General features: G+C 32.7%; 1 protein-coding gene across 1 annotated transcript in view; it reads right to left on the bottom strand.

The window, feature by feature from the left end:
• LOC106460635 (serine/threonine-protein phosphatase 4 catalytic subunit) overlaps positions 1-13738 on the bottom strand; it is a 31767-nt gene continuing 18029 nt past the window's right edge. The window contains exons 4-8 of the mRNA XM_013920361.2: positions 11751-11924; positions 11084-11210; positions 3381-3570; positions 1515-1593; positions 1-458 (exon numbers count right to left, since the gene is read on the bottom strand). Of these exons, the coding sequence (XP_013775815.1) occupies positions 408-458; positions 1515-1593; positions 3381-3570; positions 11084-11210; positions 11751-11924 (621 nt within the window). The 3' untranslated portion in view covers positions 1-407. The remainder of the gene's footprint in view (positions 459-1514; positions 1594-3380; positions 3571-11083; positions 11211-11750; positions 11925-13738) is intronic.

Here is a 13738-nt window from a genome sequence, read left to right as displayed (position 1 = left end):
TCACATGTTAATACATGAAAGTTTATTTCTATACTATACAAATAAAAGTTGAAATGCCAAGTCTGATGACAGTATTCAATTGTTCTATGGTCAGACTTAATACATTATTGAGTTTCTTACAAATCAAAATACAATAGGACTTAACCACAATAAAAATACTGCTATACAGTACATAACATTTTGGCAATTTCTCCCTTTCATCACACACACAGAAAAACGAGTTAACTGGTCCTATTTTGTACAAGTCTTCACAGAAGGGAATCTGAATGTAACCTTAATGAAACAAGTTCTGTAAGGCTTCAACACACTTTGTATTTGGCAAATTTCTTCCACTTCTTAATACTAGGATTTAAAGTCCATCATGAGCACTGTCAAGATCCAAACCTTACACCATGTTTTTAGTTTAATTAAAGAAAATAGTCAGGTTGTGGTTTTTTTGTGGGAATTCCTCGACTTTCCTGCAAAAAAAGTTAGAATATTATTACGACTTTAATACATACTGGTAGTAGAAAGTTAAAAAAAATCATTAAACTGTCATACAAGAATCTTCTTATTATTTTCTCAAAAACAAGTTCATCAGTACCACACATACCAGAGAATTCTTGCAGTGCCAAATGAATACTTTTATTTTGGGTTGGAACTAAATCTCTTGTATCTACTGTGAATTTATAAGTCAATGCATCTGTTGATTTAAAATAAAAATACACAATTATCTCAACAGCAAGGTTAAAAAGGTGTTACACATAAAAATACAATAAAACTACAGAAGTAGGACCCACACGGAGTTATTATATTGTTTATATAGATATGACCATTAGACCATTATGGAGGCATAAATGCCAAGCTTGGGAGATAAGTTTGGTTGTAGTACTTGTTTTAATTTTCTTCTTATCATACTGTTTCATTATGATTACCTACCTTCCAGACGTAGGACATTGTGGGCTTGAGCACCCATATTTGTTCTTAGTATATTTTGAACCCTACGTGTGAGGCTTGCAAGTAGAGGTAAAATATGATATAGTCCTTCTAATAATTTCATGTGTGTTTATCTGTTGTTGTACAGCAGATTCTTACCCACATTAGTGTATAATAAAAGAAATGGACTATATTCAATGCTAGTATACAGTTATACACCATTCATAGCTGAATTGAATTTTTGACAGTTGTTTTCTTTATTTTGTGTCTTTGAATTCGATTTTAAGATATATAAATAAAATACTTATTTATATTAAAAAAAAAACAATTTTTGTATCCTTAATTCTAAAATAAATATTTAAATATCTATTATAATTTCATATTATTTACCTAGTCTTATACATTTATATTAATATACAAAAACATACACAGACTATACCATCACCATGATATTTCAGAAAAATATATTCATCTTAATAAATATATAAACATGATAGATATATTTTATGTAACTAATGTTAATTATTATTCATAAAAATGATGAAATCATTTCTGGATTATTTGGTAAACTATCTTATTTTTATTACCATTCTAATTACCTGAGGTGCTGCTTCAAATATTGTAAATTCTCGTTGAAGGTTTTCATCTAATTCTAAGATTGCTGCAACATTACCACACCTGAAGGAGAATGAAAAAAGTATGTATATACATTAAAAGAGAAATTTGGTTTTGTGCTGTTTTCATATCAAAGCAGTATCACAGAAATGTGCCAATGAAAAAAGGAATTAAAAATTAAGTTCCTAATATGTAGAGATAAAGAAAGAGTAGTCAAATTATTTTATGTGCTTTAAAAACCTTACTCAATATTTCTGAAGTTCTCAATTACACTCTAAAAATTAGGTTTTATTTCAAACTTTAAAGCTATATCAACTATGCACATTAAATCTGAAAAAAAAAATAGTAGTAGTTGCATTACAACATGGCTTGTCAGGTTAAAAAAATTAAACTCTAAAAGGGTTTATTAATAAAACAATGCAAAACTAAGTAGACATGAAATTAATCCAGCATAAATATGTAAAATAATCACTACAATAAATATAGAAACTGCCAAAGAAAAAGAAAACTGTCTTCAACAATTCCTATAAACCAACCAAAGTCAATTTAATTTTTGTTATTCTTGTTTTATTTTTTCCTCATTTCTTTTTTTGATGTATCAGTTTATTATTAGTTTTATATCACATCAATTCTATTTCACTTTTGTTTTGTTGACAATTTTAATTACTGCAAGTACATTTTGTTTTATTTAAAAGTATTTTTAAGTCATAAATTTTCTGCAGGGATTCTAATGATGAGTGATTGTTTTAATTTAACAATCCTTTTTTTTTTCTTTCAAGATTTAAACCTAACTTTCATATAAGTCTGATTCTTTTTGGTGTAAAGTAGTAAGTAGCTTGTCAAGTTCAAAGATGTTCCTGTACTAACAGTTAAGTATTATTAACCTTAATTTCATGACAGGTTGATGATAATTTTAGAGTATGTAACATCTAGAAAATTTTCAAATTATCTAAAGGTATTCTAGAATGATAGCTGTGAATTAGAGCTTCAAATCCATCATGTGGTGACCTTTTTTTCACTGGGAAGTTATTCAACATGCTCTCACTAATATTTTCCATTTTCGGACCAAAAGATGATTATTTTTTTTATACTATTTCCTGTTTTAAAATGTACAAAATGTATGTAGGACACAAATTATCAAGGAAAATGAGGTCAGAGAGTTTCCAGAAAAAGAATACAAAGAAAAAATAGAAGTGAAAAGAAAAAAAATTGCTTTTGTTTATTTTGCAAAAGCAAAAACTGCTGTTGTCTTGAATGCTGAAAATGATGATTCATATGTTAATGAAGCTAACCCATTGTACCCTTTTCTAAAACATTTTTTAAATGTCATCTTGTGTATTTTGTCTGCTACTGCTCTTATTTAAACACTCTGATTATTGTTTGTACTGAAATATTTAGGTTTATAGATAAGTTTCGACTGAAAATAGGAATTGTACCATGTCAAAATAGTTCAACCTTGGCAACCATTTTGGAAATTTATGAAAATCACTTCTTTGTGCTGGTTTTGAACTATTTAAATTCAAGTGCAAATGATACAAAAAAATTAAAAATTAATACTACTGACTCTGATTATGTGAAAACTTACCACCATACTTTAAGAATTTTGATTTGGTAAGTTACGAATTCAGGATTAAAAATAATAATAAATTGTCTATTGTCAAATTTTGTGCTATCTCTACCAATATTCAGATACAAGTTTGTAACAGTTGTATGTAACCTGTTACAATATTCAAATAAAGTTTGTAACGGTTCTAAGTACTCTGTAACAACATTCATATAAAAGTCTACAAAAGTTCTAAGTATAATAAAAATGAAAACACTGGCTACCAAACAAAGTATAAGCAGTGTACCTGTAACAATAATTAGGTGCTGACCAGACAGTCAGAACAGTTTCATTAAAGTGCCACTTGTATCCTTCCATTACTAACTGATGTGCCCTGCAGATCATATCAATGTTGTTATTAGCATTAAACTGATTAACAACATCACTTCCAAACAGGTAGCCTGCACCTCGAGGACTTACTCCCCAACCTTGTGTATCTAAAGAAAAAAAAAGACATATATATACTTTCATTTGAATAACATTGACCTTAATGTTTTAAACACAAAGTTTTTCATACCATTCCACTAACCACCACAACTTTTTTTTTTAGCTCTGGGTATTTACATATTTTGTTTTAAGGTACCTCTCTGTTGAAAAAAAAAAGTCATAAAAATCACTTAAGGACCAGATAAAACTGAGGTAACATTGTTACATATGAATTCTGAGAACATTTTCATTTACTTTAAGGTTCTGCCATCTTTTTACCATACTGCAGCCAGAGTCCACATAATGCAGGTATGTTCTTCTCAGTTTACATGGTATAGAGAGAAATTATTGACAAAAACAAATATTCTGAGCTAGTGTAATAGCTGCTAGTAATAATTAAGTCAACACTAAGCACACAATTATAAACATTATAAATGATTTATAAACGTTTACCACATAAACATCAAAAATGCATTTAAAAATGTGTCTGCTTAACTTAAAAACTCATTTATTTTATATTCAGATACATTGAACATAAAAAAAAAAAAACAGTATTAGGGAAACAACCAAGATAACTATTCTGAATCATTTAATATTGCAAAAATCAGGACAATTAGTTAATGTAAGCTAAGCTGAAAGTACAAGCACTTTGATTGAATAACCTTGGTATTTATTACTCTAATTAGACAAAATGAATCATGGTGAATGACCCAACTGAAAATATCTCTGCTGTCTTCTGTATGAGGGTTTAATATACAAAATTAGAAGTTAGTTATGCATTTTAATAATAAAATATATTTGTGAATGAGCATCTAAAGATTTAACCTAGATTTACAACATCCTACACCTCTGGCACATCAATTCACTACTTATTTCTTTTTCCATCTTCAGTTTCATCCCTTTACACTTTCTTATGTCAGACTATCTTGCCTCATTGCAAACAAACTTTTTCAAAAAAAAAAAAGGCTTGACACAGCAATGTGTGTCTATGTTAGAGAAAGCACTAGAACAGAGAAACAAAAATAATATTCAAATCACATTTTAACAGTGTATTGGTTTGATGAAAGTTAAAATTTTCCTCACCTGAAGTTTATTTCTGATAGTTACCTATACACACAATTTAGCTATCTTCCAAAGCACATCTGCCAAAGAGATTTCCATGGCACTAACCTTGACACAACTCTAATCTAATACTGCATGATGATGTCATCATGTGACAAAAGCCCTCCACCTCTCAGAGATAGTGTGTGGTTGAGTGGTGACCTGTGGTAGCTGAAAGCCATCAGGAGAGAAAACAGCCAAAGGATGTAGAGAAGATGATGAATGTATAGAAAGAGACCAAGCACCTGTTCAAGAGCCAGCAAAGATGAGGTGTATAAGAATGAAAAAAGGTGATGAATCAAATGCAAAGAAAGATGAAATAGTCTGAAAGCATCCACATTCAGAGACAAACACGTTAATACAGGAGTCAATGGATCTATCCTGTAAGGGGAAAAGGAGAAGGGTCCCAGGGAAGGGACAGATGAAACTGGGTACCTTTAAAGGGAGATGTCCATAATAAGGCACACTAAACAGGGCACAGGAACCAAGCCAAGTACAAATGGTAAAATAGACAAGAAACAGAAGGAAAGGAGATAGAAGTATGTGTATCTTCTGAGTGGTCAAAGTCCAAGAAAAAAAAAAGATCAGTCCAAGAAGAGGAAAGATAAATGTGATGGAAGAGGCTGTGAGAAGCATCTATAGGAAAAACATTAGAATAACAGTAATCACAGGGTAGAAGTAGGTGGAAACAAATCATGACATCATGATGGTATAAAAGACTGTGCAAAACTATGCTCAGGTCTCAATCAGGCAAGGGAGTTGGGTGAGGAGGACTGAGGAGAATGAAAAAGTGGAATATAATGTAGAGAACAAGGGAAGAAACACTACTGGGTACTTGGAAAGGAGAAAGGCCATCCAAAAAACAGGAAAGGTTGAGATCAAGAATACAATGACAAACAGTTGGGCAAGATAGGCAGAAAGGTGGTGCACAGACTTACTGCTTGGAGGAAAAGAGTGGCAGAAGGACCAGCAACAAAAGAATGTGACAAGAATAATTTCACACTAGTGGAATACCCAGCCCAATAGGAGACAGATTGGGCAGATTCCATGCAAAAGGGAGGAGGGAGGGTATCCTTCTTTAGGGAAGGAAAGTGTGAAGCAAAAGGAGGGGGTAATGGGGAGAGGAAGGTGGGAATTACATCCCACAACCTGATGTGGTAATAAATTAGAATGATGTCTTAGCAAGTGTAAGCTCAATTGAACAATCATTATAATGTATTTTTTTTTTTTTTATCTGCACAAGTGTATGATCTTTGTACACCCAATGTACAAGAATGTCAATGTGTTATTCAATTACACTATGTATAATAAAAAGTTACAAGTATCCACAAAACAGCCAATGTTTCAGAAATGTTATGTAGCGAATAAAATAAAAAGTGGACAGCAAAAGAAAAAACAAAAAACACGTGAACAAATAAAGATCTTTATTCACTATCATTATGGGTTCTTAAAATTACACAATTTTCTGTATTCATTGTTGACCATAACCAACTATTTGGGTAGGAGAGCAGATTGGACATATAATGTTTTCACAGGACAAAGACAAAAATCAGAATAATGATGATACCATACTGTTAGATCAGACCAAGGTCCCAATGTGGTACCTCACAATCCTTAGATTACTACATTTATAATTCTTCCTACAATACATATCCCAGGGAGATAATTCCTCAACTAATATTAACTCGTACAAGTTTTTTTGTATCACCCCTTGAAATGAGTTAGTCCTCATTTTTATATTAAAATTTTATAAATTGAAAAGTTTTCTAATGGAAAAAAACTTAAAATTAACTTATACTATCAAGTGAAATTTTACTATTTCAGAAGTACTAGAAATAAAATATACAATTATGCTATGGCCAAACGATTTGCTGTTAAAATGTATTGTCTGTATGGTGTATACCTTCTACATGAAGGTACTACAAGATGATTATAAACACCCCTGGGCTTCTTTCGTACAACTATAATATCACTTGATGAATGCCTACCTAAAAATCTAACCATAAAGGTATAAACTGCTAGAAATCAACCAGAACTTTAGTATCAATTTTGGTTGCTACAATGTTACCACCCAAGAAAGTGCACGCACATTCGTGAGTAAAACTAAAAGTAGATGGAAATGTTTTCTAAAAGGGTAAGAAATCAAATGAAAAAGACCTTTCAAGAGTTGTGCTAAAATGCTACACAAAGGTAAGCAAATATTATACATTTCATGTTTTATGAAAACATTTGTAGTAATAACAAAAAACATTTTACTATTGTAAAATGTTTGTACTTGTAGCATGCCTAGAACATATGGCAGTACAAACATCTATGTTATTGTATAACTTGCATCATTCAACTTAGAGACATGATTAATTATTTTCATATGTGTGGAATTAATTTATTTACATTTTTGAATAAACCTGGAATAACAAGACTGCGAGATTGCAACCAAGGAATAATACTGTAGAGGTATTATGCATGGAATTGAGAAATGAACTGTGTTTGGAAACGAAAATGTCACTCATCATACTGCTCAAATTAGTGTTCCACTTAGAGCAGTTAAGGTTGAGGAACATGACAAATTTCAAAAGGAAAACAGTGAGCAGTCCAATAGCAACAGCTGAAAGCAGGAAATATGAAAGAAATTAATTGAAAAATCTTTGGTTATATTGCCAAAATAATAGCAATAATAAATATCATGCAGGGCAACTATAAAGAGAATATTGCATTCTCAAGAACTGGACACTGCCGACATAATTCATGGATGTAAATATGAAGCACTAGACTTAAAAGATTACAACAAAAAACAGAAGATAAAATAATTCATTGTGGATTATTTGTTGACTTACAAAAAGGATTTAGATTTTTAGATGGCTTGGTGGAGGTCAGATGACATAATGAAATACTTATGAGCATTCTTTATTCTATTTTATTCCATAGCCTCACAAAAATGCCTTTCATTAAACCAGTACACTGTTACAGTGTGCTATGAAGATCATTTTTATTTCTTAGCTCAAGTGCTTACGCTAATATAGAGACACACTATTAGATGAAGTCATTTTAGAAAGGTTTGTTTGCAATGGGGGGGAGGGGGTGAGTACTGAACAGATAAGCTAGCAGAGTAATATGTTGTAAATGATGTAAAAAAGGCATTCAAAATATTATATAGTTATAGTTTCTTAGATGTTCATGTGCAAGTAATAACATTACTAGATGATGTTTCCATTCAATGCACAGGAAAGACGTACAGGCCCTGGGGAGGGGGGCAAATATGGATCACATTTCTATGTCCCTTCCCAGTGGGCTGGAAGGGTGCATGCCAAGTTTGGATCAAATCAATAGTATAGCATGTGGTAAGGACTCCCTTGCTCCACTAGGAGAGAGAGAGGGGACTCATGTTGGGGAGTCCTGAGGAACGATGGTCCAGAGACATTGCAATAGGTGAACCATATTTCCTAGTTTGAAAAGCAAAAAAAAACCCGATTTGTTCAATTCAGGGGTTAGTAGAGATGGGCAAAGTCCCTTTATAATTTACTCATGATAGTCTAGTATAGTATATTATATTTCAACACATGGATAGTGCCAAGGCAGTCTTATGGAACACCCCATTTCAAGAGCTTGTTGCTACCAGAAATTTAGTTATTAATCTACTGGTAGCTAGTGCAGATTTGGAAAAGCATACCAGACCAGGCAACACTCACCTGTGAGTAGGATCCAAGTGAGAATGATGAAAAGGTCCCTGAAAAGGAATGAAGTTACCTCTGTCACAATCGGGCCAGGGTGTGTAGAATAGCCACTGGGGGTTAACTGAAAGTCATCTGCTAAATACTGCAAATAGTGCAATATAAAGGTGGTAGGTGTGGTCCACATACTAGCCTGCACAATTATCTCCAGTGGGCAATGCAACCGAGCTTCCAGAGACATTGATATATGTTGAATTTTGAGATGAGACCATAAATAGTCTTTGCTTTCCAATGAAAGACTAGAGTAAATTATTTGAACCAATTGACAAATCCAGCTGGTCAAAGGATCCCAATGGATGAATAACCAGTGACGTGAGCCCCAAAATGCTTCAGTGCATGTCACATATCATCAGAGAGCCCAAACAGGGCATAAAAATCGATCCAGATCCAAATGGAGGGAAGATGAATAGGAGAGTAAGCCTTATCTCCTTCCCTAGCTGCTGCATTTTTAGGTAAAAAGGACCTGCCTGGATACAACAGAACATAGTTGTAGTGGTACAGTCTCCTGTGAACATGAAGCGCAAACACATCTGAATATTGATGCCCTCTGGTCAATAACTGAAGCAAATATGTTATAAGTGAAAGATAATATAATGCAAATGACCTCAAAGGTTCAAAAGATGGATGTGTTAATGCATGGAGAACCACTGTGATATCACACTTAGGAACCTAGATAGGGTAATGATGACAGATAACCCGAAATGACTTTAAAAGTAATCACAAAACTGGGGATGCAAAACTTTTCCCTTAGAAGAACAAAAAAATAACCGATATGGCAGCCTTATAAAAGGCAATAGACAAAGGCGCCAAACCTTTGTCAAACAACCATATTAAAAATTATGAGACATATGGTACAGTGTCACAAGAAGTGTCTGAGAGACCATTGACAATAAGTAAACCATTTCCTTTGATAAACTTCTAAAGAAGAATGTTGAATGGAACTTTTTATTAAAGTCGCCACTCAAGATGTCAATCCATGGTGTCGTGTAATGGCTGCATAAAAGCCAGGCATGAAGTCAAAGAATGCTGACTGCTGGATGAAAAATGTCCAATTTGAACAGGGGATCTATGATTATCCTTGGACAACATTGTAAATATGATAAAAAATGCAAAACTGTTGTAAGTGACAGACAAATTCTGGAAAAACTGAGATTAAGATGAACAGTGGATCTTGTCTAGAGCCCCAAATAGGAAGTGGAGGGTCTAACCTCTGAGAGTCCAAATAAGGGTTCTCCATGCAATGGAAAGCCAAGGCATGCTGATCCAATAAACGAGGAGGACAAGGCATGGCAGCACGATCCCTCAATTCATCTGCAAATCTCCTTGCATGCACAGCAATATCTGGCAAAGGTAGAAGGACCAGGTAATCAGATGAACTAGTTTCTACCAATAAAGAGGGTGAAGATTCATAAGCCACAAGAGAAATACTCAAAACATTACAAACATAGCAAAAAGGGTGCAGAAGGCAGAATGTTTGTCTGAGGTTCAGGAGTAGCTGTCTGAGCAAAGGAAGGTGCTGAAAAAGTAGAGTTAAAATTCACTCTAATCCAGCCTTGATTTCCCACCAACTCAACCTCAGAGCCAACAAGAGAAAAAGCAACAGACCACATGTAAGACTCTACCTCTTTATGCAAGACTTGTGAGGTGGTTGAGAAGGGGCATTAGGCGACTGACTCCATATCTGAAACATGCATGTGAGTATTCATATTCAGAAAACGACTCCCCCCAAATTTTTTTTTATCATAAATCAAGGAAATAAACAATAAACTCAGGCTACATGAAAAAGATCTAAAATAATTCAAAAGAAAATGTTGAAAATATAGTAATAGTGCCGAAGAGAAACCCACAGTAAATATGTAAGACCATCTTCATAATTTTTTGCCTTTGAGAAACAGTCAATAAGAAAGAATAATGGGAATCTTATATCAAGATCGGGTATAAAGGTTGCACTGACATAGGTGGAGAGAGTCACAAGATTAAAATCACTAGGGGCAATATAGTTGGGTATAGACTGGAGAAAGCAAGGTAGAATTCATACCAATGCTTAGATGGGCAAAGAAGAGAACCTTTCATCAGGATAAAGCTACAGTGTGACAGGAGGCAAATGTGTTTCGGAATAAATAGTCCCTGGTTTCAACAGTTAATTTTATTGTTATTGTTCTACCTGAGCATCATCTCTACTTCAAAATCACAATTAGTGTAATTGCAGTATAAAAGTACATGTAATGAGTGATAAACAACCTGTTAATAACTGCATAAACTGTGTGCTCACAAAAATGGAACTTTTTCATATCAACCTGTTCTCAAAGATTGTAAGCAAAGGTGAAGTTTATTTTTTGATCACGTTTATTGCAACAATTAGTGTAAATTCAAAACAATTTTTTTACCATACAACAGTATTAAATTATTCAAAGAAGAAATGTAAAAAACATTTTCTTATTTGGAAACAACTTCAAAAGTTTTTTTTTATCCTTGTCAATAGTTGAACTTGTGATTATGATAAAATGAACAAATAATAAACATATAGTATCATAGACTTACAACATTTTAAAGAAATGAATCTAGTGTATCATAAAACCAGAATCATTAAACAGGTTTATGTGTTCTTCAAGAAAAGCCTTAAACACGGTATAACATTCAAGTTTCACCCATATTATAGGCTTAAATGGGAAAACATCATTAAATAATTTCTCACCTTCAGGGTCAGACCACAGGAGGTCACACATGGGGCCATCATGTGGTACTTCTTGTTTTCGATCTATTGTTCGAATCTGATCCAAAGTGGTAATTGAAGGGGACAGACCTCCATGAACACAGAATATCTGTAATTGGAATAATGTGACCATAAATCAAAATTTCCCAAGAGAACTAAAAATACTTTTGAAATCTAAGAAAATAAAATTTGTTGCTGTGTTTTGAAAACTTGTAAACCATTTCCACAACTGCTTCAAATAAGCTGTACTAAAATAACCTTCACAAGCTAGAAAAAAATGGTAAGTCAAGTATTTTATAAGTTAGTCTATAATTTTTGTGAAAAAGGGAATATATGAATGTTTCAAGAAAACTAACACTCGGCTGCTTGTTATCACTACAGGGTTATGAATTACAGTGCAGTTCTGGGTATAACAGAATATTTACATAAGTATCATCACATGAGATGATCAGTTTTTATAATTTTATGTGAGAAAAAAGTTAGAATATTTATAAAATAAATTCATAAACAAAATCATTGTACAAATGCTTGTAAGGCAATGATTAATAAAGAAAAAACAAAAACAAATATTGGTCAGATGGCTTTAGTTGGCTATATGTTGCATACAGTTTAATAACATATGAATATGAATCAAATCTTAAAATCTCACTTTCCCATCGATGATAGCAGACAGACTCAAGTAATCAAATATTTCAGTGCAGTATCTCCAAACTGTGATAGACCCATACTTCCGTAAACACTCGTCGTAAAACCCATACACCTGGGTAATCTGTCGACTTTCATGGTTGCCTCTGATGAGGGTTATCCTATCAGGGTACCTAACCTGTTATAAAAAATACCTGTTTAACAACTTTTTATTTTATTCTTAGTATTAGTATTAAAACTAATTTTTACGTGTAATATAATTCATTTATTTTTTGAAAGACCGATTCAATTCAGATTTCAAGCTTATTAGCATTTAGAGGAATTTATACTTCAAACAACCACTTGTATAAATAAAGTTATAGGGAATACTGCAGTGATTAGCAAAGACATCTAGCTAATGTGTATGGAATACAACTCCTAGTAACAAGGCTTAATATTCAAATCAAACTATGTTAAACTAATCTTTCATAAGTTTTTTTGTACATGGTGGCACAAATTTTCAAAATATGATGCAGCTGATATTAATTTCATTAACATGATTGAAACTCTTATAAATTATATACCAGTCACAACTTTTACTCAATACTGAAAAATAATTTATCTACTTATGAAAGTTGCATCACTCCAGTAACATAAATACAAAAAGGTAGAGAAGAGTAAAACAAAAATATAACATTCATTTTAAAGTTTTCAATGATGGGAAACATTCATATATCCTTGTAAGTCAAACATTTTCAATAGGGGTAGGGAATGTCCATACATTTACGTTAGTATTTTCCACGAGTGTGGATGTTAAGTTTTATAGAGGTTTCTCTAGTTACATAAAATTTTACATGTTTAGAATTAAGATGAATTTCAAACAGGTACTTACCTCCAAAACACTAAAAGCTTTTTGTTATTGAGTTACTTTAATGCTGTCAACAACCATTAGACTTCAGAATATGAATGTCCTTGAAGCAATGCAAAATATATATCAACTTTTCCAGAATTCTCCACTCTTTTATGTAACTTACCTTACATGCATCTGTAGAACACAAGTCATTTCCCATTATAAACCATATTCCTTTGTTTGCAGCTGTGAAGACATTCTTCCCACTTTTGAGGAAGTGGGAGGAAATGTATTCAATTCCAGTTTTAATTTAATTTCAATTCTAAAAATGTAAAATTCACACAAGATAAACTTACCTCTGAAATACTAAAATCCAGAATACGTATATTGAATTAAAGAGGGAATTAGAGTGACATAAAGAACATTGGTTCCCAAAGAGTAACAAGTCTCTTAGGGAAGAAGTTAACAAACTAGCCCACAAAACATATTAAGTGAACTAGCAGAGTTTGACTAAAATCCAGAACCTTAAAAGTCGTGGAGTGAATTAATGGAAGAAAAGAGTGAAGTAAATCAGGTCACACAAAAAGGAATTTTTCACAGCAGGATACCTATTCATCCTGGACACCCATTAATAATATTTATATATTTTATGAGAGCCAGACAGTAGCATCAGAACCTGTGGAGGCATGCAGATTCTCAGGCATAGTCATAACTAAGCAAGGTCAGAGTGCTTAGTTTTGTTCTGAACCTGTAACAGAAGGTTATTAGAAGAAGGAACCAGTAGTAACTACAGACTGGACATGCTCCTGGGATTAAAGGTCTCTTTCATTCACTCTGAAGGAGGAGGTAAAGGTTACAAACTTAGCTAGTCAGTGGGCACTGTGACGGATTTGTTATTATATATTTATTTTAATATCTACGTTTGTTTAGATTAAATTTATATTTAGAAACATACATAACTTATACTGTTAAATATGTATTGCGAAATTCCCGCCTATTCTCCAAAGTTGTAGAAGATTCTTGAGAGTAAGAATCAACAATGTGTGTGTGTTCGTAAATGCTTGTGTTAGCGTCAGTATTGTTTCGTAATACTGAAATTTTGAAAAACACTCCACATGCCTATAAATATAACCAACGCAACGTGCCAAAAGCAGTATCTATAA

The sequence above is a fragment of the Limulus polyphemus genome, unplaced genomic scaffold (assembly GCF_000517525.1).
Source record: "Limulus polyphemus unplaced genomic scaffold, Limulus_polyphemus-2.1.2 Scaffold806, whole genome shotgun sequence".
Classification (NCBI taxonomy): Eukaryota; Metazoa; Arthropoda; class Merostomata; order Xiphosura; family Limulidae; genus Limulus; species Limulus polyphemus.
This window is presented reverse-complemented; position numbering and strand designations above follow the sequence as displayed.